The sequence below is a fragment of the Capra hircus genome, chromosome 15 (assembly GCF_001704415.2).
Source record: "Capra hircus breed San Clemente chromosome 15, ASM170441v1, whole genome shotgun sequence".
NCBI classification, from domain to species: domain Eukaryota; kingdom Metazoa; phylum Chordata; class Mammalia; order Artiodactyla; family Bovidae; genus Capra; species Capra hircus.
This window is the reverse complement of record NC_030822.1, coordinates 47,909,314-47,937,158: the sequence shown is the minus strand read 5'-3', so window position 1 is coordinate 47,937,158 and position 27,845 is coordinate 47,909,314. Positions and strand designations below refer to the sequence as shown.

General features: G+C 40.2%; 1 protein-coding gene across 2 annotated transcripts; it reads left to right on the top strand.

Annotated features, from left to right (window-relative positions):
* On the top strand, positions 1,123-26,529 carry SAAL1 (serum amyloid A like 1). Of its 2 annotated transcripts, none has more exons than XM_005689572.3 (12): positions 1,123-1,299; positions 2,636-2,749; positions 7,021-7,104; positions 8,073-8,152; positions 9,677-9,736; positions 9,871-9,986; positions 10,582-10,762; positions 12,939-13,021; positions 13,110-13,298; positions 17,755-17,951; positions 20,661-20,753; positions 21,765-26,529. In XM_005689572.3, the coding sequence occupies exons 1-12, from the start codon at positions 1,168-1,170 to the stop codon at positions 21,855-21,857; spliced, it is 1,422 nt and encodes a 473-aa protein (XP_005689629.2). In that variant the 5' UTR covers positions 1,123-1,167; the 3' UTR covers positions 21,858-26,529. The 2 variants fall into 2 exon arrangements, with proteins under 2 accessions (XP_005689629.2, XP_005689630.2); XM_005689573.3 differs by having other exon boundaries at positions 1,131-1,299; positions 17,803-17,951.

The following is a 27,845-nucleotide window of genomic DNA, read 5'->3' as shown; positions in this document are numbered from 1 at the left end:
ATTGGAAAAGACTCTGATGCTGGGAGGAATTGGGGGCAGAAGGAGAAGGGGACGACAGAGGATGAGATGGCTGGATGGCATCACTGACTCGATGGATGTGAGTCTGAGTGAACTCCCGGGAGTTGGTGATGGACAGGGAGGCCTGGTGTGCTGCAGTTCATGGGGTCGCAGAGTTGGACACGACTGAGTGACTGAACTGAACTGACTTTATTTTAAATTAATTTTGTTTGTCATTTCTGTAAGGGAATCATATTGCGTGTGTATGTGTTAGTCACTCAGTCGTGTCTCACTCTCTGTGACCCCATGGACTGCAGCCTGCCAGGCTTCTCCATCCGTGGAATTCTCCAGGTGAGAATACTGGAGTGGGTTGCCATTTCCTTCTCTAAGGAATCATATTGGTATTATTGACATTACCTTTTGAGGTAGGTTATATCATCTGTAAATTTCACTTCCTTAAAGGGGTGTTCTAAAATATTTGCTGTGGGGTGTGGAGGAGCATGGGGTCTGAGGTTTAGTACCATCAGACTAAATAGTAGCAGGAACTGAAAATACATCACCGACTCAATGGCATCACCGATTCAATGGACTTGAGTCTGGGTAAACTCCGGGAGTTGGTCATGGACAAGGAGGCCTGGTGTGCTGCAGTCCATGGGGTCGCAAAGAGTCGGACACGACTGACCGACTGAACTGAACTGAGTTGTAATACTGACATTCTTACTGGTGACTTTCGTCTTTTCCAGGATTCCGAACACACCTGGGAGAAGAGCGATGTTTTTAAGAATGGCAACTGTGCCCAAAGGGCAGAGGTCCGAATAGTTTCACGTCTGTAGCGGATACATCTTCCTGTTCCCTGTCCCCGCACCCTGGCCATTCCAATCAGGCTAAGAGCTCCTGGAGAGATGGAATATGTGGTCCAGGGAGGGTGACAAATAACAATTATGAATATAACCGCGCTGGGGTCCTGGGTAGAGAGCTGGGGTAAGACCAAGACATTTGGGCTCCCCATCCCAGTCGGCAAATGCATTCGGCGGGTATTCAGGCCGGCAGGGCTCCGGGCAGCAGAGGGCGCTGTGGCGGGAGCTGCGCTGGGCCCTCTGGCCCCTGGCGGTCTCTCGCCTCCTCCCGCGGCTTCCGGAGGAGCTCCCGCGCGCCAGAGGCGGCCGAGACATGGACCGCAACCCGTCGCCACCGCCGCCGAGTCGGGACGAGGACGAGGAGGCTGCGGCCGGGGGGGACTGCATAGGCAGCACGGTCTACAGCAAGCACTGGCTCTTCGGCGTCCTCAGCGGGCTCATCCAGGTGCGGAAACGCGCCTCGCGTGGGCTCCCCCTACTCTCCCCAGGCTGCCGCCCCGCCTCGGGCAGCCCCCCTCCTGCCCCGGGAGCGCCGTCCCTTCGACGACCCCTTCCCAGGCCCCGCGGCCGGGCCTTACCCCTGGCCTCGCCTCCAGGCTGTCTACCCGCGGACCCCAAAACTGCCGGGCGCCACTCTTTGTGCCCCTCAGTACAAACGGAAGTGTAACGGTAGGGATGCTGGAATGCTTTTGGTTAGAATGTTTTATTTTTACAAAATTTCCAAATATACGTGACCGTGTAAATGCATTGCTTACATGCAATGCATGGGATGCAGTGGGTTTTTGCGCCCCGTTGCCGCTGCTGTTTCTGAAGCCCACGTCGTAATTTATCTGTTTCGAGGACTTTCGCTGAGGTAGAATAAATGGGCTTCCTGCAGCTCTAATGTCAAAAGCGCGGTTTGCCCTCCGTGACTTTGGGCAAGTCACGTAACCGACTTCTTTCCTAGTTTCTATAAAGTGGGGTAGTATTTGTATTATTGTTTATAGAGTTAAATAAGATTATGATAGCCAGAGAATGCTTACCGTAGTTTGCCTTATAGGAACCTCTCAATAAATGTGAACGTTCTTCTCATGTTTCCCTAACTTTTCCCTCTGCTTTCAATCACTGCCCTCCGTAGTCCATCTTCTGCACAGCTGCCCGAATCATCTAAAAAAAAAAAAAGTCGTCCATGGGAGTTCTCATAGTTACTGTTGCCTACAGTGGAAAACTCGTATTTCTTAGACTGAAATCCAGGGCTCTTAGCAGCTTTTCCAGATTTATCTGCCCATGGCATGCTAAACTGCTCACCATTCCCCACACATGCTAGGCCTTTTCTTAACTCTGAACTCTTGTACTTTTCTCTGTCTCCTCTTCTTCAGGATGACAAACTGATTTCCCCTCAGATTTAGCTTCAATATCCCCTCCTAAGAGAAGTTTGGGAAAGCTCCCAGACATAGGTCACTGGTCCATCTTTTTGTTTTCACGACTCTGTCCACAATTCAGTTGAGTCACTTACCTTTTCTGTTGTGATTATCAGTTTATATGTCTTCCCCACTGGATCCTTAACTACTTGGAAGTAAGTAAGTAAATCTTATTTACCTTTATATTTCTACCCCGGTGCCTAGCAGCAGTATTTCCCCAAGGTGCCCCAGGTACTAACTAGTTTTTTAAAATAAGCTTCTTGGAGAAGAAGGTACTTTGAGGATACTAATCTTTGTGACTTCTAAACGATTATGGGATAATATTACTGGAGGAGTGCTGTGGACAGCCTTTATTCATCTCCTTACTTTGTGTTTCTGAAGATGGTTAGCCCTGAAAATGCCAAGTCCAGCTCGGATGACGAGGAGCAGCAGATGGAGCTTGATGAAGAAATGGAGAATGAAATTTGCAGAGTATGGGATATGTCCATGGATGAGGTATGGGATTGGAAATGAAGCTGAAAAGACTGTTGAGTAAGGAGATGGTGAATGCTTCAGTCCTTAAGTCTCTGGATTTTATCATGTTTTCACTAAATCTGTTGAGTTGGTCATGTGGTTTTTCTTTTTGGTTTGTGAATATGAACTACATTGATTGATTTTCAAGTTACTAAAATGTAGTTTAGAAATTTCATGTATATTCATGAGAGAGATTCATTTCTTTTCATTGTCTGGTTTGGTACCAAGGTAATGCTGTCTTCACAGAATGAGATGGTAAGTTTTCCCTCTTCGCATTTCGGGAAGAGTTTGTGTACAATTACTGTCAATGCTTCCTTAAATATTTGGTGAAATTCACCAGTGAAGCCATCTGATATTGGAGTTTTCTTTGTGGGAAGATTTTGTTTTTTGTTTGTTTTTAGTTTTGTGTGTGTGTGTATATATATATATGTTACTTTAAAAAAAATGAGTTTTATTGAGATACAAATCATTACGATAAAACTCACCATTTAGTGGTTGTTAGTATGTTTGGAGAAGGCAATGGCACCCCACTCCAGTACTCTTGCCTGGAAAATCCCATGGACGGAGGAGCCTGGTAGGCTGCAGTCCGTGGGGTCGCTAAGAGTCGGACACAACTGAGCGACTTCACTTTCACTTTTCACTTTCATGCATTGGAGAAGAAAATGGCAACCCACTCCAGTGTTCTTGCCTGGAGAATCCCAGGGACGAGGGAGCCTGGTGGGCTGCTGTCTCCGGGGTCCCACAGAGTCGAACACGACTGAAGTGACTTAGCAGCAGCAGCAGCAGCAGTATGTTTGGAGAAGGCAGTGGCACCCCACTCCAGTACTCTTGCCTGGAAAATCCCATGGATGGAGGAGCCTGGTAGGCTGCAGTCAATGGGGTCTCGAAGAGTCCGACACGACTGAGCGACTTCACTTTCACTTTTCACTTTCATGCATTGGAGAAGGAAATGGCAACCCACTCCAGTGTTCTTGCCTGGAGAATCCCAGGGACGGGGGAGGCTGGTGGGCTGCCGTCTCTGGGGTCGCACAGAGTTGGACACGACTGAAGCGACTTAGCAGTATGTTGTGGGGAAGACTGTAAATTCAGTTTCTTTAATAGATACAGGGTTGTTCTGGTTACTTTGGTAGTTTGTGTTCTTCAGGAAGTTAATCCACTTTATCCAAGTTATTGAATTTATTGGCATAGTAGGAGAAGGCAATGGCACCCCACTCCAGTACTCTTGGCCTGGAAAGTCCCATGGATGGAGGAGCCTGGTGGGCTGCAGTCCATGGGGTCGCTAAGAGTCGGACACGACTGAGCGACTTCACTTTGACTTTTCAATTTCATGCATCGGAGAAGGAAATGGCAACTCACTCCAGTATTCTTGCCTGGAGAATCCCAGGGACAGTGGAGCCTGGTGGGCTGCCGTCTGTGGGGTTGCACAGAGTCGGACACGACTGAAGCGACTTAGCAGCAGCAGGAGCAGCAGTAGTCTGTTGTTATCCTTCTAATATCTGTAGTGATGGTTCCTTAATCTTCACAGGTTTTTCTTTGTTGCTTTACTGTTTTCTGCTTCATTGATTTCCACTCTGATCTTTTATTATTTCCTTTCTTCTGCTTACTCTTGTTTAATATGCTCTTCTTTGTATAATTTCTTAAGGTAGAAGCTGAGGTTGTTAATTTGAGATCATTCTTTTTTAATATAGGCATTTAACACTATAAATATTCCTCTAAATATTGCTTTAGAACTGTTGTACAGCTTCTGATATGTTGATATGTTTCATTGCATTTAGTTCAATTGATATTTTCTAATTTTCCTTAATTTTTTTGGTTAATGAGTTGGCAGTACGTTGTTTAAGTTTCAGATATTTGGGGATTTTTCAGCTGTCTTTCTATTACTGTGGTTAGTGAACACTCTGACTTCTGTTAAATGTATTGAGACTTGTTTTATGGCCCAGTATTTGATCTGTCTTGGTAAGTGTTCCGTGTTCTCTTAAAAAGAATGTGTATACTCCTGTTGCTGGGTGGTGTCCTGTAAATGTCAGTTTGATCAGGTAGGTTGAGAGTATTGTTCAAGTCTTCTCTGTTTGTCCTCCAATTGTTAAGAAGCTATGGTGTGAAAACATTTTTTTAAAGAAATAAAACTCTTTCTTCAAATGAAATGTTAGTGTGAAAACCTCAAATGTAAAAAGGTGAAATAGAGCCACTGTTTGAGATCATGGGTGGAGGGAAGGTCATGCTCTTGGTCTTCTCTTTGTCCCTTGTGGTGGTTCTTGAAGCGCCTCTGGAGAACAGAGCTGCTTGCTGATTCTCTGGGGTAGAGTCCTTCCAGTGAAGCTCATCCCAGCCTTATCCCCTGCCACTCAGTGTCTGAGCAGGGCCAGAGGCTTCCAGGCGCTTCCTGCATTCTCACGCGCTCATGCTCTGCTCATGCAGCTCCCGGCACGGAATGTCCTCCACCCCACAAAATCTTCCCCGTCTTTCATGGCCCAGCTCTGATGTCACCTCTCCTGTGATGTCTCCGGAGACACTCCAGGCAGGATTCCTCTCCTCTGCTTTTGTGGAACCTGTTCATTCTTGTTATTCAGTGATTGTTTTGAGCCTGTTTCTTCTGATAGATTTAAGTTCCTTCTCTTCAAAGCTTAACGTCACTTCTTCAGAGATACCGTCTCTGATATATCTAGAGTAGGCCCCATTACCTTGGTTTCTAGCACATACCATCTTGTTATCTTCTTTGTAGTACTTAGAATTTATGTATTAATAGATTAGTTGTTTGTATGTTTATTATTTGTTTATACCTCTAGAAGGAAAACTAGATGGGATTGAGACCTTATCCCTAGTATGTCTCCAGAGTTCAGAACAGTGCCTATTACTTGAGTTTTTCAGTAAATATTTTATGAGGACCAAATGAGTGGATGAATACCTACGAGTTAGAGTTAGGATGGTGTGCTGGCTAAGAGCATGGGCTTGATCAGATTTCAAATTCTGACTTTGTTCTCCTACTTTTTGTATAACCTTGGGCAGGTTACGTACCTTTTAAAACCTGAGTTTGCTTATTAGTGTAATGATCGTAACTACTTCTTAAGATTGTTTTTAGAATTAAATGAGATAGTGTGCAAACCACTTCACTGGGATTTACTGCTTGTTCAATAAATGTTCACTGCTGTTACTATTACTGGCATTGATATTATTAGGCTACCTTGTGCTACTGCAGGAGTCATTAACTGTCATTAAATAAGTAAATCCCTGCATGCTGCGGAGAGATGCGCACTTGACAGACAGCTTGATCACTTAGGGTGAAGAGCATCTGGTGCTGTGACTTTCAGTTTGGAGTATATCTTTGAAGATATTGTTCTGTCTGACCATGATCTCTGAATAAGTATAGTATTTCTCTCCTAGCCAGCAGTCATGCAAGTTACCACGGTTTCAGCTGCTTTGAAGGATTACTGCCTTTCTCTTTGAGGGCGTTTTGAAGGGCATTTTCATTTGAGCCACTTATCATGTGTTCTAAGTTAAACTAATGGGACTACACTCCATAGGTTTGGTGAATATCCAAGGCAATAGGCAGCCAGAAGCTTAATTTTATTTCAGTATTTTACAATGAAAATCTCTACAGCTAATTGATTTAGTTTTGGAGTTCACATTTCTAGTGAGGTTGGGCCACATGTCCACCCCTGGTTCATTCACCTGTGTGATGTGTCCCTTTAGGCCCTGGGGACCCGGCAGACTCTCTAGGCTGAACATGTGAAGCTGTTGCAATTACATTGTGATCAGAATTTTTTCTGTTGAGGATTTTGAAAACAAAAGTTCTGATTTGGGCATGACCCAATAGGAGCTTTTATCTCTTTTTCTCTGTCAAGTGTTAAGCTCTTAGAAGACAAAAAAATTATGACTTACTTTTTTCCCCCTTCTCCCATGTTCTAGCATGATACCTGGAATCAGCAATGTGTTTGAATGAATTAATGAGAATTCCTGGTGGGTAGAAAGATCATTAAGATAACTACATCCAAGGCAGAGAAAGGAGGACGGTGCTCTGGAATATCACAGTCACTTCCGATTTGCTTGTGGAATTGTTCCATTGCCTTGAGGCCGGATACCACAGTGCTCTCATATTGCTTTTGTCTGTTGACACAATTCCTAGCCTTATGCATTTTTTCCCTTGTGCCTGAAAAGAAGTGTATATGAAATTCATTTTTTTTTAAGGTTGCCTAAGCTATTGGGTTTCAGGAGGAATATTCAGCATCCAAGTTAATAATCACTTTTCTTTTCAGGATGTAGCTTTGTTTCTCCAAGAATTTAATGCTCCTGACATATTTATGGGAGTATTGGCCAAATCCAGATGTCCTCGATTAAGAGTGAGTATGTACATTTCTAAAGCTGCCTCTCTGGAACAGTGACCTAAGATGCTGGATAGTCTTTCATTTCTCACTTTACTGTTCTGAAGTGGTTACAGATCAGTCTGCAAGTTGTTACCTTCTCTGTGTTTTGATTTCCTCATCTGAAAAATGGGGATAATGATGGGACATACCTAGTAAATTATTAATGAAATGGTACATGGAAAGTGCATGGGAATAGTAAGTGCTAAATAAATATTAGCTGTTACTACTGAAGTTAGCGTCTTTAAAAAAATTTTCCCTATCATGTGTTATACATTTTGCTGCCAAAATAACTTTCCTAAAATATTACAGTATGTTGACCACTTTCTTGAGGACCTTCATGACTTCAGATAACTCAGATTAAGTCTAAACTCTTCAACATGACATTTAGGGCCCTTAATCCTGATCCTTTCTATCTGCTGTATTTATCTCTATCTGCTGTATTCCTCCCACCATGTGCTACTAATATTGGGTTGGCCAAAAAGTTTGTTTGTGTATGATGTCATGGGAAAACCTGAATGGGCCTTTTGTCTGACCCAGTAACTGTGATAATACAGGCAGCTTTGGGTGTTAGCTTTTGTTCACCCTATTGCATTATCCCCTTCCTGCCTCGGCTGACACTTTCCCTCTCATTTGAATACCTGTCTTGTTTGTACATTTGAGTCCTATCAAACAGTTATAACTCGGTTCATCCATAAGGTTTCTTCTTCCACAAACTCCTGCCTGCTTTTGATCTTTCTATTTCTTGTGTTTTTCATCTCCTCTCAAATACTACTGGATAGTTGTCAAATTAGGGTACAGGTAGTATACTCCCATGTGCTGCTTCCCTTTTTCTCTTCCCAGACTTTGCTCAGTAAAAGTTGTTTTTTTTTTTTTCCAAGTCGTTATTTTTGTATATATGTCTTTCACCTTGTCACCATTGTGACATGTGAAATTTGATTTGGCAGGAAATCTGTGTGGGGATATTAGGTAATATGGCCTGTTTCCAGGAGATATGTGTGTCCATCAGCAGTGATAAAAATCTTGGGTAAGTTTTACTACGTAATAACTGTGTTTTTAAAAAGACAGATCCATGTTTCGCATCCCTAAGGAAATCCTTATACATAAGAGAGAGGGAAATGTGGAATGTAGTACTTCCTTTCTCCTGGTGAGCACGCTCCTGGAACTTCACTCTGTGTTGATGATGGTATCTGAGGGCTTCCATACTGTTTGTGGACATGATTCAGAATTTAAGCCTGTCTTCAGCATTGGTTGCAGAGGAGCCCGAATTGTCACCCACATGGGATAAGAACCAGTGGGGCAGAGCTTGGAGATGGAGCCCCTGACCAGAGTCCAGAACAGTTCAGGCTCAGGGAATGCAGAGGCGCAGAGCTGCAGTCTAAAACAGCTAGACTTGTTGACCACAGTCACCCTGGCAGTTGTGGCTTAGATGGTCGGTGGATTGGCTTGCCAACAGACTAGAGGATACAGGGTTGCCCCTGTGATTCAAAGGCTCTCATGCTTCTGCTTAGAGGATAGGTCTCTTTTTAATTCTGTTAATCAGAATCTTAAAGAAATACGTTCCTACAGTAGGTCAAGAAAACTGTTCTAGATTATTTTCAGGAAGAGCTGTAGGGCTTATCACAGGATTCAAGCACCTGGGGCTTCCAAAATAGAGGTTATTACCTCTTCTAGGTGTGGAAGGACTTTAAGATCCTAGTTTAAGGTATTTATTCTTCCATAGCTGGCAATCATTCATGGAATAAATGACTCAGGATTATGTTTGGTGTCTAGTGATACCTATTAAAAATCTGAATGAGTAATATTGATGAGTTTTATAAATTTAATTAAATACTTTTCTTAAAAGTAATATGGAACAGTGTACGTTGCTGATAAAGATATACATTTCTTCAACCACTTTGGGACAGTTGGGCATTACCTAGTCAAATTAGAAGATGCACTGTGACCCAGTGATGCCACTTACAGGTATATGGTAAGAGAAATTGCACACATAAATCAGGATACTCATACAAAAAGTATTATGACTATTGCTTGAAATAGCCCCAAATTGGAATCAACCCAAATGTTCATCAGTAGTAGGCTGGAAAAATAAATTGTTTTATATTCATTCAATGAAATGCTCCACAGCAGTGAGTCGGCAGCTACAGGAACAAGATGGATAGATTGTAAAGAGATGGTGTTGGGCAGAAGAGCTCAGATGCAGTAGAGTACATACAATATCATTTCTTTCATATAAAGTTCAAAACCAAAATATATAAGTGAACTATAGGGTAAACCAGGAAACTGATTGCTGGAAAAGTCAGGATAGTACTCATTCTAGGTGAGAAGGAGAACTGTGATTTGCAAAGAGACACAGAGTGGCTACAGAGGTGCAGCTCTGTTCTGTGTCTTGCTTTATAATTGTTCCCCAAGTGTAGATTTGCATCTTACTGGTTTTTATGTTTGTAAGCCATTTTTCCACAATTAAAATGCTTGAAAAGCTAAAAATTCTGTTATGGTGTTTGAAATGAGAGAAGGGAGGCACATTGGGTTACTGGTTTTGTTTTCGTAGCCAGGTATTGCTGCACTGTTTGCATGATTCAGACCCTCCTACTCTGCTGGAAACAAGCAGGTATGCTTTCTTCTTTTTATGGATTCTCTATACTCACCCATAAGGGGACCCAGGAGAATAGAGTTGCCCTTTCCCTCTTGAATTTTCTTTACTGTTTTTGAAAGATAGGTATTAAGCTCACATTTTTCACGTAGGTTGTTGCTTACTTGCCTTTCCCAGACAGAAGTGGCCAGTGTCTGGGTTGAAAGAATTCGAGACAATCCAGCTATTTATGATAGTATTTGCTTTATCATGTCAAGTTCAACAAATGGTAAGTCACCATGTAATCTAGAAAAAAAATCTTTAAAATTATATTTAATTTTTAGGAAACCACGAAACTGTTTCTAGAGGTCACTTAAAAACTGTTAGGTGAGAAACTATTTCAGTTCAAGATATAAACTTTCTTCTTAAGCTCTCGAGATACCGATAAATCTCCCACTTGAAGGAATGCAAGCAAATTTAAATGAAGGTAGAAAACAGATTGTGCTTGGAATAAGTAATGCTTTGATAAGATTTAGCTTTCAAATTTTAGGAATTTTAATTGGATAAGTGACTGCCTTTTGGGCTCTGGTATCTTCCTAAGAGTGATAACTAGATCTTGTAGAGCACCGAAACTGGTTTTTGCTAGTCAGTAGAAAATTAATTTATGAATTGATCTGCCTGCTCATTCTTAATGCTTTTTGACCTACTTTTTTTGGGGGGTACTCCCTGTGGCTTGTAGGATCTTAGTTCCCAGACCAGGGATTGAACCTGGGCCTTTTAGCCTTTTTTGATAAGATTTAGCCTTCAAAGTTTAGGAATTTTGATTAAACTTACTGCTTTAAAAATTTTGATTCTTATTTTAATATCTCTTTTATTCTCTGCAGTTGACTTGCTGGTAAAGGTTGGGGAGGTTGTGGACAAGCTGTTTGATTTGGATGAGAAGCTAATGTTGGAATGGATTAGAATTGGGGCTGTTCAGGCTCTGGACCAACCCCAGGAAGATTCTGAACAGCAGCCAGTGTTTCGAATTGTGCCGTGTGTACTTGAAGCTGCCAAACAAGTGCGGTAGGTGAGCCCTTCTGTGCAAAATGCTCTGGGAAAACCCTGTTGCTAGAAGCATCCTTATATCACATGTCTTCTTAGTTACCTTTCAGTGGGATGAGTAGCACATAGCTGATCTTTGACAGGTTTGATTCACTACTAATATTGGTGACAGTGTATTTGCTCTTTGCAAGAATCATAATGGTTGCAAAATACCTGTTCTAATAGTAGTATTACCTGGCAGTAGGCTAAAATCTTATGCAGTTTTGTATAGTTTTATATCAAATGGAAAAGATTTTCTTTGTGCTTTATTTTTTACTGGCCGTGTGACAACTTCTTCCTTTAATGTCAGATATCATTTGTTTTCTTGCTCCTTGCATGTTTGTGTCAGTCTCGGTAAGTGACTGCCTTTTGGGCTCTGGTGTCTTCCTTGTAGAGCACCGAAACTGGTTTTTGCTAGTCAGTAGAAGATTAATTTATGAATTGATCTGCCTGTTGGTCAACTCATGCTTAATGCTTTTTGACCTACTTTTTTGGGGGGTACTCCCTGTGGCTTGTAGGATCTTAGTTCCCTGACCAGGGATTGAAACTGGGCCTTCAGCAGTGACAGTGCAGGGTTTTAACAAATAATCCACACTGAAACCTATAAATTTTATGTCCTTTATCCAGGTGAGCATAAAACTCATCATTTTCCCCCAGACCTGCTTCTTCAGTATTCTCAATCTCAATAAATGAGGTAATCATTAATTCCATTTGGATAATGTGGGAGAAATGTGGAAGCCATTACTGACACTTCCCTATCCCACCCTTTTCCCATGGCCAGTCAACCTCCAAGCCTTGTTCCTAACTTTCTAAAAATACTTAATTTATTTGGCTTCAGCAGGCCTTAGTTGTGACATGTAGGGTCTTTGTTTGCCCCACGCAGACTCACTAGTTGCGGTATACCAGGCTTAGTTGCCCCTTGGCATGTGGGCATTGAACCACCTGGGGATTGAACCTGCATCCCCTACATTGCAAGGCAAATTCTTAACTACTGGACCACCAGGGAAGTCTCTTTTCCTGGCTTTTCTGGAACTTTGTCTGTGCCCCTGCCAGGCTACGATGGACAGTTATACAGCTGGACAGCTGCACCATTCTCTTAACCTGAGTTCCCAGCCTCAAGGCTCGCTCTTCCAGGCCTAGACTATAGAGCTGTCTTTCCAGAACATACACTGATCATCTCACTTTCATGCTTCAGACTCTTCAGTTGCCTTCCTTTGAATGAGGTCCAGATTTTTCTGGCTTACAAGGCCCTATACAGTGCTTCTCCATTTTTATTTCCGTCCTCTGTTTCAGCTACAGGAAATTTCCTTCATTTCTTCAACTGAACCAAGCCACCGTGACTCCAGGCCATTGCACACCATGTTGTCTCTGCCTCCAACATTTCTCTGGCCCTTTCAGGGCAAAATGTTTCTCTTAGGATACATTCCCTAACTCTCCAAACTAAATTAAGTCTGCTACTTGGATATCTTCTAGTGTTACATTCATATCACTTTACTATTATTTATTATCCCTGTAATTATCGTCTTTGCTTTTAGACAGTAAATTTCATGAAGGTAAGGGTGTCGTATATGTATCTGTTTTCCCAGCCTCTAACATAGTGCCTACAAGCTGTAGGCACTTATGAACCATCTTTTAGTTGTTCACTATCTTTTCACTTAATTGTGTGGTTGAAGAACTAAGTCTGTGAGTTTAGGAATCCAGATTGTTTATCACAAAAATTATACTTACCAGGTTTTAGCATTCCCAGCTCAGCGGGTAAGATGATCCTGTGAAGTTTTAAGAACAGCATTATTGTCAGTGCTGGGTGCCGTGGGCCTTACATTCGTGCTATAGAAGTCTCAGTCACTTTTTGTCTGATGATTCAAGTAAACCAGCATGGTGAAGTATCTGTCGCCTGGTAGGTTTCTGCATTGTTACTTTCATGGGCCAAGGTCAAAATGAATTTTTACTTCTTGCCCAGTGTGTGTTGATTGTACTACATAATATTTGTTTTTTGACTGTTTCCTCCATTAGAATGTAAGGACTTTGTCCTGTTCCCTCTTTTATCCTTAGCATGTAGGGCAGTGCCTAGTACCACGATAAATATTTACTGAATAAATGAATGGTCACAATTCCACAGACTGAGAGTTGATTCAGGGCTTTTGCTTTTTGTATTTAGCTCTGAAAATCCAGAAGGGCTCGATGTTTACATGCATGTCTTACAGCTGCTCACCACAGTAGATGAAGGAATTCAAGCAATTGGTAAGATGTTGAGTGGGGGAGTACAATAGTTATTCATTTAAGTGTTTTCTGTTTTTCAATTATTACTTTCTTGATCATCTTTATCAAGTACAGTGTCCAGATACTGGAAAAGACACTTGGAATTTACTTTTTGACCTGGTGTGCCATGAATTCTGCCAGTCTGATGATCCGCCCATCATACTGCAGGAACAGAAAACAGTGCTGGCCTCGGTTTTTTCAGTGTTGTCTGCCATCTGTGCTTCCCAGACTGAACAGGAGTATCTAAAGAAAGGAAAAGGCAAGTGTAATTTTAGTTCACTAAGTTAAATTCTGGTTCATCAGAGGTGTTTGTTGTTCATTTTATTCCTTTCTTCCATTTTTTCCGGTGCTTTTATTCCCTTGAATAAAAAATACCACATGCTCAACACACAAAAATATTAAATTTATAACAGGAAATCTAGTGCTTGTAATCTGACCATTCAGAGATAACTGCTATACACTCACATCCATAAGTATTTTTTTTCCCTGTTTTTTTTTTTTCCCCTGTTTTTTAGGCAGCTTTTTTCATTGAGAAATAAAAATGAATATTTTCCTATGCAAACACATTGTCTTTCACAGAGTAATTTTTTATGACTAATACAATTAAATCCATGACCCATCTAGAATTTATTCTGGTGTTACATGTGCGATGTGGTTTCACATTTTTTCCAGATGGCTGCCCAGCTGTCTCAACATTGCTGAGTGAATGAACCAGTTTACGCACACAGATTTGAAAGATCCTTGTTACTGTGTTTTATATTTCCATATATACTTGATTCATTTTTGTTGCTCTATTCATATATTCATAGCAATAGTGTTTTAATTATTAAGACTTTATGTTTTGATACCTAGTAGGGCTAGTCCTCCTTCATTCTAATATTTCAGTATGTTTTTGACTATTATTCTTTTTGTTTAACACTGAATTAGATTGACAAGTTCCAAACAAAACAAAACCAAAATGTCTTCTTGACTTTTTTGATTGAGATGTTAAATTTATAAGAGTATCTGAGAACATGTGCTTTTCCATTTGTTCAGTAATGTTTTATGAGTTTTATGTCTTATGTCTCTCAGTAATGTTTTATGATTTTTTTCATACAGATCTTCATATTTCTCATTAGGTTTATTCGCAAATATTTTGTGTGTTGCTGTTGTCTGTGGTATTGTCCACTGATTACTGTTGGAATATATGAGGACTGTTGGGTTTCTGTATATTAATTTTGCATCTGTTGCTTAGTCACTGAGTCATGTCAGCTGTTTGCAACCTCATGGACAGTAGCCCGCCAGGCTTCTCTATCCTTGGGATTTCCCAGGCAATAATACTGGAGTGCGTTGCCATTTCCTTCTCCAACTGAACTCTCTTAGTGGTTGTTCCAGTGGTAATTTTGGACTTTATCTGACACTCCTTTTAGTTGAACCTAGATGTTTTTTCACTTTTCTACCTCTTTGTTGTTTAATGGATTGCCTTGTACCTCTGGGGTTATGTAATAATGGTGATCTTTACCTTTTTCCTGACTTTAATTGGCCATGATTCTAGAGCTTCATTAATCATGATGCTGTTTTAGGGTTAAGCTATTTATGTTGTACCATTTGAGGAGATACTAATCTAGTTTTATTTTATTCAGTTCAGTTCAGTCGCTCAGTCGTGTCCGACTCTTTGTGACCCGGTGAATCGCAGCTGCCAGGCCTCCTGTTGGTCACCAACTCCTGGAGTCTACCCAAACCTATGTCCATCAAGTCGGTGATGCCATCCAGCCATCTCATCCTCTATCGTCCCCTTCTCCTCCTGCCCCCAATCCCTCCCAGCATTAGTGTCTTTTCCAGTGAGTCAACTCTTCACATGAGGTGGCCAAAGTATTGGAGTTTCAGCCTCAGCATCAGTCCTTCCAATGAACACCCAGGACTGATCTCCTTTAGGATGGACTGGTTGGATCTCCTTGCAGTCCAAGGGACTCTCAAGAGTCCCTTGAACAACAGTTCAAAAGCATCAGTTCTTTGGTGCTCAGCTTTCTTCACTGTCCAACTCTCACATCCATGCATGACTACTGGAAAAACCATAGCCTTGACTAGACGGACCTTTGTTGGCAAAGTGATGTCTCTGCTTTTGAATATGCTATCTAGGTTGGTCATAACTTTCCTTCCAAGGAATAAGCGTCTTTTAATTTCATGGCTGTAATCACCATCTGCAGTGATTTTGGAGCCAAGAAAAATAAAGTCTGACATTGTTTCCACTGTTTCCCCATCTATTTCCCATGAAGTGATGGGACCGGATGCCATGATCTTAGTTTTCTGAATGTTGAGTTTTAAGCCAACTTTTTCACTCTCCTCTTTCACTTTCATCAAGAGGCTTTTTATTCCTCTTCACTTTCTGCCATAAGGGTGGTGTCATCTGCATACCTGAGGTTATTGATATTTTTCCCAGCAATTTTGATTCCAGCTTGTGCTTCTTCCAGCCCAGCATTTCTCATTGTCTAATCTGCATATAAGTTAAATAAGCAGGGTGACAATATACAGCCTTGACATACTCCTTTACCTATTTGGAACCAGTCTGTTGTTCCATGTCCAGTTCTAACTGTTGCTTCCTGACCTGCATACAGGTTTCTCAAGAGAAAGGTCAGATGGTCTGGTATTCCCATCTCTTCCAGAATTTTCCACAGTTTATTGTGATCCACACAGTCAAAGGCTTTGGCATAGTCAATAAAGCAGAAATAGATGTTTTTCTGGAACTCTCTTGCTTTTTCTGTGATCCAGTGGATGTTGGCAATTTGATCTCTGGTTCCTCTGCCTTTTCTAAAACCAGCTTGAATGTCAGGAAGTTCACAGTTCACGTATTGCTGAAGCCTAGCTTGGAGAATTTTGAGCATTACTTTACTATCGTATGAGATGAGTGCAATTGTGCAGTACTTTAAGCATTCTTTGGCATTGCCTTTCTTTGGCATTGGAATGAAAACTGACCTTTTCCAGTCCTGTGGCCACTGCTGAGTTTCCCAAATTTGCTGGCATATTGAGTGCAGCACTATCACAGCATCATCTTTCAGGATTTGAAATAGCTCAACTGGAATTCCATCACCTCCACTAGGTTTGTTCTTTTTCAAGTGTCTTTTTTGCGTTTATGGATTAGTTACCTGACTGAGGAGATGACATTGAGTACAAATGTGAGGGAAGTAATGAAGTGACTCATGTGAATACTTGGGCAGAAAGCATTCCAGACAGAACGGCAAGTGTAAAAGCCCCGAATTAGAAGTATGCCTGGTATATTTGAAGAAGAGCAATGAAGCTGTATATGGTTGGGATAGGACCACATGGGAAAGAGAAATAGCACCTGGGGCCAGAGAGGTAATGGGGGTTGGGTGGGGAGGGCTTGATTTTGCATTTTGCTCTGAATGAGCTAGGAAACTGTGGGAGTTTAAAGCAGAGGATGGACAGACATGAGCAGACTTTAACAGGCTTTCTGTGGGGGCAAAAGGGAGACTAGTTAGGAGGCTGCTGTGAACTTGAGGCAAGAGGTGGTATAATTTGATTAAGGTAATGGGGAGGTGGTGGGGAAAAATAGTCAGATTCTGATTGTTTTTATATAGTGCCAAGATTTGCCGACTAGTGGAATGAACGTTAGAAAAGTCAAGCTCTGTCTGGCATTTTTGTGCTAAAGAATTGCCATTTACTAAGGTAGAAAAGACTGGTTTTAAAACCTAGTAAGGTTGAGATGTCGACTCCATGACCAGCTGGAGCAGTTGAGCTGACAGTCTTGAGTCTAGAGCGGAGAAGAGAGGCCTGAGCTGGACTGTAAATGTTGGCGTTGTCAGCTGTTACGCTTATTAGGTCTTGCATAAACCTTAGTTACTTCTTTCGACTTGATTTGATATGAAAAGAGGGAAAATTAATATCTTTTACTGCCAATATGTTTGCCCTTTTCATCGTTTGTAGTTTAATGAATGTTGATGGCATATTGTTTAGTATAGAGACATTCATTATAAATTTGTCCATCTTTGTCTCCCATAATACTTACTTTTTTTGCTCAAATCCTCTTATATCAGATATAAAGTTCATATCCCCTGTTTTCCTTTTGTTTGCATTTGCCTCTAATACCTTTGTCTATATTATTTTTTTCAACCTTTCTGAATACTTTGCTTTAGATGTGTTATTTCTTTTCAGTAAATGAGTTAAACCATTTAAATATGTTGATAGTTATGTTTGATCTGAATATTGTCATATTTCTCATGATGTACATTTATATTGAAATACTTCAGCATGATTTATTTGCTTTGTTTTGTGAGTATATTTGAGATTTAATAAGGTTAATAACTATAACTGTCTCAAAATACAATTATAATGCCCCTCATTTTAAAAAAATCCTTAAAATCTGATAAAGCATATATCTCCATGTTGACTATTTTTTATCCATTTCCCTGGTATTTTCAAACTACAAACTTAAATCTTGAGGGAGGAGGCAGTTCCTGAATTATATTTTTCGATATCTATTCTTTTTCATCATTTTGGGTTTCTTTTTCAATCTGTTTTATTCATTTGCTTATTTGAGAGTATGAAAACGTAAGCCTCTTGAAGTCTGAGGCCTTGACAATCTTGTTTACCGCCATATCTACAGTACCTAAAATACAGTGGTGTCTAGTATTAGTAGGTGTTCAGTACATGTGCAGGAATGAATGAATGGTAACCAAATTTAACTGGCTGATTTCTTGCCCCTTGATTTGTTTGTACAGTGGATCTTCCTCTAATTGACAGCCTGATTCGTGTCTTACAAAATATAGAACATTGTCAGAAGAAACCAGAGAACTCAGTGGAGTCTAACACAGAAGAAACTAAAAAGTCTGATTTAACCCAAGAGGATTTCCACTTGAAAATCTTGAAGGATATTTCATGTGAATTTCTTTCTAATATTTTCCAAGTGTTAACAAAGGTAAGAGAAAAGTATAAATGCTTTCTTCAGCAAAAGAAAGTATGGATTGCTTTCTGCTCTCAAATTTTACTGTTAGTGTTTTTATTTTTTAATTTTACATAAATTTGGGGAAATAGAGAAAGAAAAAACTTATCACTATAAGTTTATACTCAAACTAACAGCTGATGTAAATTGGTATATTTATTTATGTGCTTTTCATGTACTTCTCACTAGTTATACAGTTTTTAAAGGCTGCTCTTTTCACTTAACATTATAAGCACTTTTCCTGACTTCACATCAATACACTGAAAAACTTTTCACCGAGAACCAGTTTGTTTAATACTCAATTTGCCAAAAAATCGGTTTTCAAAATTTACTGTAAACTTGTCTTAAGAAGTATTCTTCCTGAATATGTGCAGGATTATTAGCATATTCTTTCTTTGAGCATATTCTTTCTCAGTTCAGTTCAGTTCAGTTGCGTCCCACTCCTTGCGACCCCATGAATTGTAGCATGCCAGGCCTCCCTGTCCATCACCATCTCCCGGAGTTCACTCAAACTCACGTCCATCGAGTCTGTGATGCCATCCAGCCATCTCATCCTCTATCGTCCCCTCTTTCTCCTGTCCCCAGTCCTTCCCAGCATCAGAGTCTTCTCCAGTGAGTCAACTCTTTGCATGAGGTGGCCAAAGTACTGGAGTTTCAGCTTTAGCATCATTCCTTCCAAAGAACACCTAGGGCTGATCTCCTTCAGAATGGACTGGTTGGATCTCCTTGCAGTCCAAGGGACTCTCAAGAGTCTTCTCCAACACAGCAGTTCAAAAGCATCAATTCTTTGGTGCTCAGCTTTTTTCACCATCCACTCTCACATCCATACATGACTACTGGAAAAACCATAGCCTTGACTAGACGGACCTTTGTTGACAAAGTAATGTCTCTGCTTTTGAATATGCTATCTAGGTTGGCCATAACTTTTCTTCCAAGGAGTAAGCGTCTTTTAATTTCATGGCTGCAGTCCCCATCTGCAGTGATTTTGGAGCCCCCCAAAATAAAGTCTGACACTGTTTCCACTGTTTCCCCATCTATTTCCCATGAAGCCATGTATTTTAGGAAGAATATATTTATGCATGCAGTTATGAAGATCATATTCATTGATGCTTTTAAGAAGAATATTCCTTAAAACAAGCTTTAGTTATTCTGATGATTTGTATTTTTGGTGATTTATCATGCTTCCCTTTTCTAGATTTGGGATTATTACCTTAACATAGATTTTCAGAAGCTAAATGGTTGGGTTCGACATGATAAATGTAAAGATGACTGAGGCATAAATTGCTATATATTGCCAAAATGCTCTTGACATGTGAAAAATGTTGATTTTACTTGATCCTTGTTGTTGCGTATTATAATTTTTATTTCAAGTAAAATGCAACAGATATTGTACCTTATTTTGGTTGCATTTTTTTTTATTATTCAGTTCAATTCAGTTCAGTCACTCAGTCGTGTCCAACTCTTTGCGACCCCATGAATTGTAGCACGCCAGGCCTCCCTGTCCATCACCAACTCCCAGAGTTTACCCAAACTCATGTCCATCGAGTCGGTGATGCCATCCAGCCATCTCATCCTCTGTCGTCCCCTTCTCCTCCTGCCCCTAATCCCTCCCAGCATCAGGGTCTTTTCCAATGAGTCAACTCTTCGCATGAGGTGGCCAAAGTATCAGAGTTTCAGCTTCAGCCCTTCCAGTGAACACCCAGGACTGATTTCCTTTAGGATGGACTGGTTGGATCTCCTTGCAGGCCAAGGGACTCTCAAGAGTCTTCTCCAACACCATAGTTCAAAAGCATCAATTCTTTGGTGCTCAGCTATCTTCACAGTCCAACTCTCACATCCATACAGGACTACTGGAAAAACCTTAGCCTTAATAATTTTTTATTATTAGTGAGATTGAATATCTCTCCATATATTTGTATATTATTTGTGTTTCCTGCTTTATAAACTTATCCATCTTGATTTTTGTATGAACTCCTTGGGTAACTCTATATCTTTTGCATGTTTGATACAAGTATTTTTCCCTTTGTTGTTGTTTTTGTTTTTTTGGAGGGAGGAATGTAGGTGTTTCTTAATTTTTATGTGATAAGAATATAGGAAGAAAGTGGGCTGAGAATAAACCAGGGATATGTCTTGAAAATTCTGATATGCCATACTTAATGGAATTTGGACTTAACCTTGAGGAAACGGAGGAACTACTAGAGTTTTTTTTTTGAAGCATCAAGTGATATGACCTGTTTAGAAAGATTCCTCCAGAAGTAGTAGAGGATTAGAATGAGTTGAAGCTGCAAGACAGGAGACCAACCAATAGGCTCTTGTGGCTGGTAATCCTCAAGGAAAAAGAGTGAGAGCTTAGACAGTGGAAGAGTGGATGGAGAGCAGGGGTGAGATGAGAGAGATTTAGCAGAGTAGAACTAAACACTTAGGTGGAGGGGCTAGCAGCAGAGGAGGACGTCTTGGCGATACCCTACGTTTTGGTTTGTGCAGCAGGCCTGGGGGGTGGTGGTGCCTTCAATGGAGCACACGTTTGGGTTAGACAAGGAGAAATGATGGCGGGTTCAGTTTGGAACATTTGACATGCCTGTAGGATCAGCGGAGAACTGGATACACTGATTTGTATTTATTCACCAGATGTAGCTTTAGAAATTTTCCTTTTTTTGATAACATCTTTTTATTTATTTGTTTTAGGAGACTGTAACTCAGGGACTAAAGGAGGGCCAGTTAAGCAAACAGAAGTGTTCCTGTGCATTTGAAAATCTTCTTCCTTTCTATAGCCCTGTGGTGAGTATGAGTAGATGTATAGGTGGCTGAGTCTCAGGGGGTTACTCCGTAAAATGCTTTAAGTAGTGAGCACTAGATCTCTGAGGCCTTTGTGCAGAAAGAGCGCGTATACTGCACATGACTCGGTGCCTTTGTCAGATAGATGACTGCTGGATAATTCGTGGCACTAGCCTGAGCAACAAAGGGATCAGCCCTGAATTTATAGCATCCTTTTCTGTTGTAGCATATATATTAATTAAAAATAAGATTCTTAGATAGGTACAGTCAATAGGTTTTAATGGTCCTTCAAATTACATTGCCTTTGCTACCATTAGAGGCAATTTCAAAACAATGTTTTTTGAGAAAAATGGAATGTGGAATGTGGGAGTGAGGAAGTGGGTCAGAAAGGAGGATGATAATATAACTGGTAATGGACCCTCAAGGGGAATCAACAGGAGGAGAAATATTAGTTTAAAAATAAATGAGGGGACTTCTCTTGTGGACCAGTTGGATAAGAATCCTCCTGACAATGCAGGGGACATGGGTTCAAACCCTAGTCTGGGAAGATTCCATATGCCTCAGAGCAACTAAGCCATGCGCCCCAGCTACGGAGCCTGTCCTCTAGAGCCCGTGAGCCATGACTGCTGAGCCTGAGCGCCCTAGAGCCACATGCCGCAACTGCTGAGCTCGTCCGCATAGAGCCTGCACTCCACAACAAGAGAAGCCACTGCAGTGAGAAACCCCTGCTTGCCGCAACTGGAGAAAGCCCTCACACAGCAGCGGAGTCCCAGCACAACCAAAAACAGATAAAAGTAAAAGTAAACGAAGTGATAAGGGCTGGGCATTTCCTTGGTGTTTCAGAGGACTATCCAGGAAGTACTATTCTTGTTATCTGACAATCTGTTAACATTTATTTTCCATTGGACTATTTAGAAGACATAGATAGAGCGTTTTTATAGACAGTAGTCAGTATCTTTTTAAGGTATCTTTTCCTCTGCTTATTTTTATTTGATTCTTTTGTTTAACTCACAGGTAGAAGACTTTCTCAAAATCCTCCGTGAAGTTGATAAGACTCTTGCTGGTAACCTGGAGGAAAGCTTCCCAAGTCTGAAGATTCAGACTTAAAAACTATTAGAATCCTCTGCCCAAGAAATGGACTCGCTGACTGTTGAAATTGACAAATAGGAAATATTGCACCATAATTGTTTGGTATTATACTCATGCCCTTCTCCTCCAGCCTTGTCTTGTTTTTGTTTGGCATTGAAATATTTTCACTACCATCAAACATCATCCCCCTCCCCTCCTTTTTTTTCGGTGCATGTGTGTTGGTTGTATAGTATTTGTCTTCAGATAAAACAAAATTATTATAGAGATCCTTTTTAGAATATTTGAGAGGTCACTGAGGATTTTCTTCATAACTCAATTTGATTTTTACTCAGAATTTTGTATTCATATCTGCTGCAAGTGCATTCAGCTGCACTAATAGAAAACCCTACTACAGTAGCTTAATCTGTTAACTTGTATGTATTTTATGCAATAAGAAGTCCAGAAGTGTGCAGTCCAGCCCTGATAAGGTGGCTCAGGGACCATGACTCCTTTTATCTCTATGTGATCTGCCGGATAGACCTTTGTGTTCATTATTGTTGTCTTTTGGTTAAAGGGACTATAATATCTCTGGTCCTTTCTTCCACATTCATGGAAGAAAAAAGAGAAAGAGGCCAAGGGGCTTTCTCTTAACAAATCTTTACTTTTTATTTAGAAAAGATAGCTCTCCCTGGCCAGAACCGTGTCTTATGTCTGTCCCTAATTGCAGGTATTTGAAATTAAGTACTTGTTTTCTTTCTGGCCTCTATAGGAGAGAAAGGCAAGAGAGAAGGGAAATAGGAATGGCTTTTGAGTATACCCAGTTCATGGTATTTGCTGCAATATGCAAACCTTTCTATCCATTTTAATTGTATTGATTCCATGCTAGGTTGTTAGTAACAATCAAAAGCAACTACTAGTTTAGCTTTGTTACAGTTCAGGTTTTTTCCAGTGTTTTACGTATGAAGATAAAAATGCTAACATTCTGATGAAAGCACATTAGCAAAATTATCTGGTTTAATTTCAGAAAACGATTTTCTTTAGTGACTTCAGATAAGTTAAGATTGAGGAAGTTTCATAACTTGGTTGTTTACAGACTGTTATACGTGATTTTCCTGTCACACTGTATCATTTAGTGTAGTGCTTCCTAATGAAACGTATTCTGAGAATCAACCAGGTAGACTTATAGGAAGTACCCAGTTTGTATTATTTCAGTTACTGAAAGTGGACTTTTAGTAGATTTTCAGAAAATAGCGGTTATGAATGAAAAAGCCAGCTTTTAAAGCCTCTCTTCTGGTATAGCCTCTTCTCAGTCTGTTGCAGAATCTTTTAAATTTTTAATCTTTAAAGCATTAGTCTTGCCTCACACTTTGTATTCTTTCCTTGAATGACCTTTGCTGATAAAACACAGGGTTTTCCTGTGCTGTTTGTAAGAGATATAGCATTTCCAGTTTGGGGGTAATTTTAGTGTTGAAACTACCCTGCCAAAAAGAATTGAACTGTGAAATTAAAATCTTATCGATTAAACTCTTAATTGGTAGGTTTGCTTTATGTATATTTGTATGTCTTTGGTGGTAGCCTGTCTGCCAAGTGGAATGTGACTTTAATGTGAGCTTTCAAAGGCACCTATGTAATCACTCCTACCGGCTAGCCAGTGGTAAAAATTCTACTTCTGTTATCTCTTAAAGTTTAAGGGTAAAGATGCAAAGAAGCCTATTAGAGTAATACTCCAAGTTATTGTCATGTTTAACGTCAGTGTATAAATTCGCATTCTCTTTTCCTGAGGGCACATTTTAAAAGGGGGAGCACAGGAACCTTGGGTGTCTGAACAAAACAGTGCCATTCAGAGTGGCCAGGTTACAGAGGGAGAAAAAGGATACATGGGGGGAGGCTCGGGATGTCCATGTTATTTTCCACTTCCATTTCTGCCTTGAACCTGCCTTATTGATGCTTCTTGCTATTGTAACATTATGAAGTGGTGCATATTTTCATAGTACTTCGATATGTTTGAAAACTTCCTAAATCTGTAAATTGTAATAAATAGTTTTTTTTAAGTGAGCAATGTTAAAACTTTTTTTTTAAATGCTACACAGTTTGAAGAGTTTACCAAAAATTAACTTATATCAATTACAGTGATATTTTAAAATGGTACTTTCTGCAGAAGCAGGTTCAGGGCTGGACTCTGAAAATCATGTAACTTGCAAGGCTGAAGACCCTATTTGGGGGCAGCCAGTCATATTTATTGTCTACTATGTACCAGGTGTTCTAAATATTAGGAAGACAGCAGCCAACTTAATGGACAGGATATGCATACTGGAAATTTTGTAGTGGACAAAGAGACATGAATCTGGCCAAGTGGAGCTCACATTCTAGAGTCTTCTGTGGAGTAACAGGGGAAGAAATGGTCCTGCATAGAAGAACAGAAGGGTCACTCAGCCTGGAGCAGAGCAGATCATTGTCCACAGTTCTTCACCTCTCTGTGTCCATTCTCTTCCCATGGCTTCTTGGTGACTGGAGTGTGTTTCTCTGCCCTTTGATTTTGAGCTTGGCCAAGTCGTTTTGCTTCAGCCAATTGAGCATTAAGTTAATATAAGCAGTCTAAATGCACTCGTCTTTTTAAAGGCTGTATAGTATTCCATTGTGTGTATATGCCGTATTCTCTTCCCCGTCAGTGGGCACTTAGGTTGCTTCTGTGTCTTGGCTTTGTGGAGAGTGCTGCAGTGAACATGAGGGTGAAGCTCTCTCTTCGAGATCCTGGTTTCAGTTCCTTTGGTTAGATACTCAGAAGTGAGGTTGCTGAAGTGTAAGTAACTTAGCTAAGAAAACGGTTAATTCATCCCCTCTCCCAACACTTTTTTCCTAAAATAATGATTTTTTTCCCATCTTTGTCAGGATAAGGCTGATCTGGAGCATGCTAACCCTGATCACCTTGCCGTGGTATTATTGAGATGTCACTTTCAGTTTACATTCCTACCAACAGTGTGCAAGGGTACCTTTTTCTCCACATGCTCAGTAACACTTATCTTTCGTTACTGTATGTAGATAATAGCCACCCTAACTGGTGTGAAGTGGTAATCTCATTTTGGTTTTGATTTGTGTTTCCCTGGTGATTAGTGGCATTGAGCACTTTTTCATATATGTGTCAGCCATTCACATCTTCATTGGTGAAATGTCTATTCAGTTCCTTGGCCAAATTTTTAATCAGGTTGTTTGTGAAGTTTTTTTTGCTAGTGAGTTGCAGATTTCCCATTATATTGTAATATTAACTCTTTATCAAATATATGGCTTAGAAATATTTTTTCCCTTTCTGTAGGCTGCCTATTCATTTTGTTGATTGCTTCCTTTGCTATGCAGAATAGTTTGATGTAGGCCCACTTGTCTGTTTTTGGCTGCGCTCTTGGTATCATATCCAAGAAATAATTACAAAGACTACTATCAAGAAACTTCCCTCCATGTTTTCTTCCCAGAGTTTTTACAGTCCGAGTTTTACATTTATGTTTTTATCCATTTTGAGTTAATTTTTATGTATGATGTAAGAGAGGTACATTTTCATTCTTACACACATGGACATCCAGTTTTCCCCAGCACTACTTATTGAAGAGACTGTCCTTCCCCCATGGTATATTCTTGCCACCTTTGTCAAAGATTGGTTGCGTGTGTATGGGTTTCTTTCTGGGCTCCGTTCTATTTTTTTGGTCTATATGTCTGTTCTTAAAACAATCCCACTTAGAGTAGCATCAAAAAGGCAGTGAAAGACTTACACACTGAAAAATTATAAAACACTGACAGAAGAAATTAAGGCAGACACAAATGAAAAGATATCCATGATCATGAATTCTAAGAATTAATATTGTTAAATTGGCCATACTATGCAACATAATCTACAGGCTCATTGTAGCACTTCTCAAAATCCTGATTTTTTTACGGAAATAGAAAAAAAAATCATAAATTTGTGTGGAAGCATAAAAGACACCTAATAGCCAAAGCATTTTTGAGCCAAAAAAAAAAAAAAAAAAGCTGGAGATGTCATGTGTCATGATTTCAAAATATATTGCAAAGCCTTTTAAGTTTTCTTGAATGAGATCTGAAAAGTCTCAAGTATCTGAAAATTATGCAACCTCATTTATTTTTCACTAGGGATATATTAAGTGAACTATACCATATTTGAAACTTTATTGCAAACATGATTTGTACTAGAACATCAAGAGCTCTTTAGCGGCAGTCTTAACTATGTGCCTCTTGCTGCCTCTAAATACGTTTCCTTGCGAAATGATTTTAAATTAACTTTTAAACACCAGGTTCCGTGTTCTACTGCTAAGACTACAGCATGTATTTATAAAAACATTTCTGCTCACTAGGACACCTAGTTAATTACATACTGAGCTTGTATCAATATTGGGCTTGGTGACCTGCAGGCTGTTTAGAAGTGGGAGGCTTAGGAGACCATCTGCCCATCTCTGCCATTGGAAATGCTTTTCTCTGTTACTGTAATGAAATCACTAAAATCATTTCCTGTTTCCAGTCCTTGTTCAGTTCTTCTATCTATTGTCAATAAGAGGATATTAAAAAACTCAGGAAAGTCCACATGTCCTTTTCATCCTGGTCCATAATGTGGCAAGTGTCTTTGTGTTTTAGTATTGGAAATAATAAATAATGACGTCAAGTCTATTGTAATAAAAGAAGCCTGCTTATTAAACTCTTTCTTTTCCTTTGACATCACGGCATCTGTTTATAATTTTATGGGTTTTCCCGCTTACCATTCAGGGTTTATATGATTACATGAGAAATTGAAATATTTTAGGGAACAGTCCCTAAACTGACAATTTCCTGCTTGGTCAGGCCTGTTGTGCATGCAGACTCCAGCAATGAGACAGTGGAAGAAAGGACAGGGAGGCTTTCTGTATTCTGAAGGAGCTTGACTTCCTGAAGTTTGGGCTTGCTTCCACGAAGGAGTATATGTTTTGAAAGCAAGGCGTGTGGGTTAGTGGGGAATGTATATTTATCATAGTCCACAGTTCAAGAATATATATATGTAGACATATGGCTTTATTATAAGTCACTCAGTCAATGTAGGATCATGTAATTTTATTTTGAATGGCTCTTTCTGACCCTATACCGTTTGAAGAAATTGGCATCTTTGGAAGTTAACTCTCCTAGGACCTGTGTCTGGGAAGGCTGGTGGCATTTGTAAAGCTATGAGTGTGCTTTCTTCAAAATGCAGCTGGTGTTAACCAGGAACAAACATCTATGTGGTCAGTCAGCTAGCATTCACGTGGACGAACTTACGTCCTTTAACTTCCCCACCACAGAGAAGTCTGTATTCTGTCACCAGTGGTAGAAAAAAAAATCTGTCAACGTTGTGGACCCTGGAACACAGTCCTCAAATTGAATTCTTTAATTAAAAAAAAAAAAAAGTTTGGACAGACCAGGTAACTGTCTTTTGTGTCCTGACTGACTTATAGAAGTTACTTTAATTTTTGTGATTATAGTATTCAATATTTAAAGCAATTTGGAGATTTCTTACTCCAAATGTACCCCTTTGCTTGTTGCCCCCATAAAGTGATACCTAAATGATCTTTAAAGATCCAAATTTCACCTTTTCAGATCAGTCTTGACTAATGTGAAATCTTAGTAGGTTTTTATCGTTCATTTCTATTTGAACATGTTTTAATGTGGGTTGGCTATTTAGGACTATTGCTGAAAAGACACACAGTTTTCCAGAACGACTCACAAGGCACTCAAGGATTATTTTATCTTTTAGGAAGTTGCCACAGGTTGTGCCCTGAGCACTTACAGCCCAAACGAAACCAGGAGGATCATGCTGCAGAAGCCCTTTGGAGGAACGTGCCAGCTGCTCCGTAACCATGACTTGGCTCTCCTTTGATGGAGAGATTAATAGTTTCCATAATCATATCATCCTGGTTGCTCTGTGCTCAGAGTTTACTCAGACTTGAAAGAAATGGAAATTAATTGAAAAGGAAAAAAAAAATTCTTCCTCTCGCCTCTCCTTGAAACCTGGAAAAGTGATGA

Bases quoted from the DNA above. Each gene is read 5' to 3' on its own strand.
- SAAL1 (XM_005689572.3), top strand. From the start codon at position 1,168: ATGGACCGCAACCCGTCGCCACCGCCGCCGAGTCGGGACGAGGACGAG. The intron at 8,153-9,676 runs GTAAGTTTTACT...TTGTTTTCGTAG, and splicing joins AGCAGTGATAAAAATCTTGG to CCAGGTATTGCTGCACTGTT. The intron at 10,763-12,938 runs GTAGGTGAGCCC...TTTTGTATTTAG, and splicing joins GAAGCTGCCAAACAAGTGCG to CTCTGAAAATCCAGAAGGGC.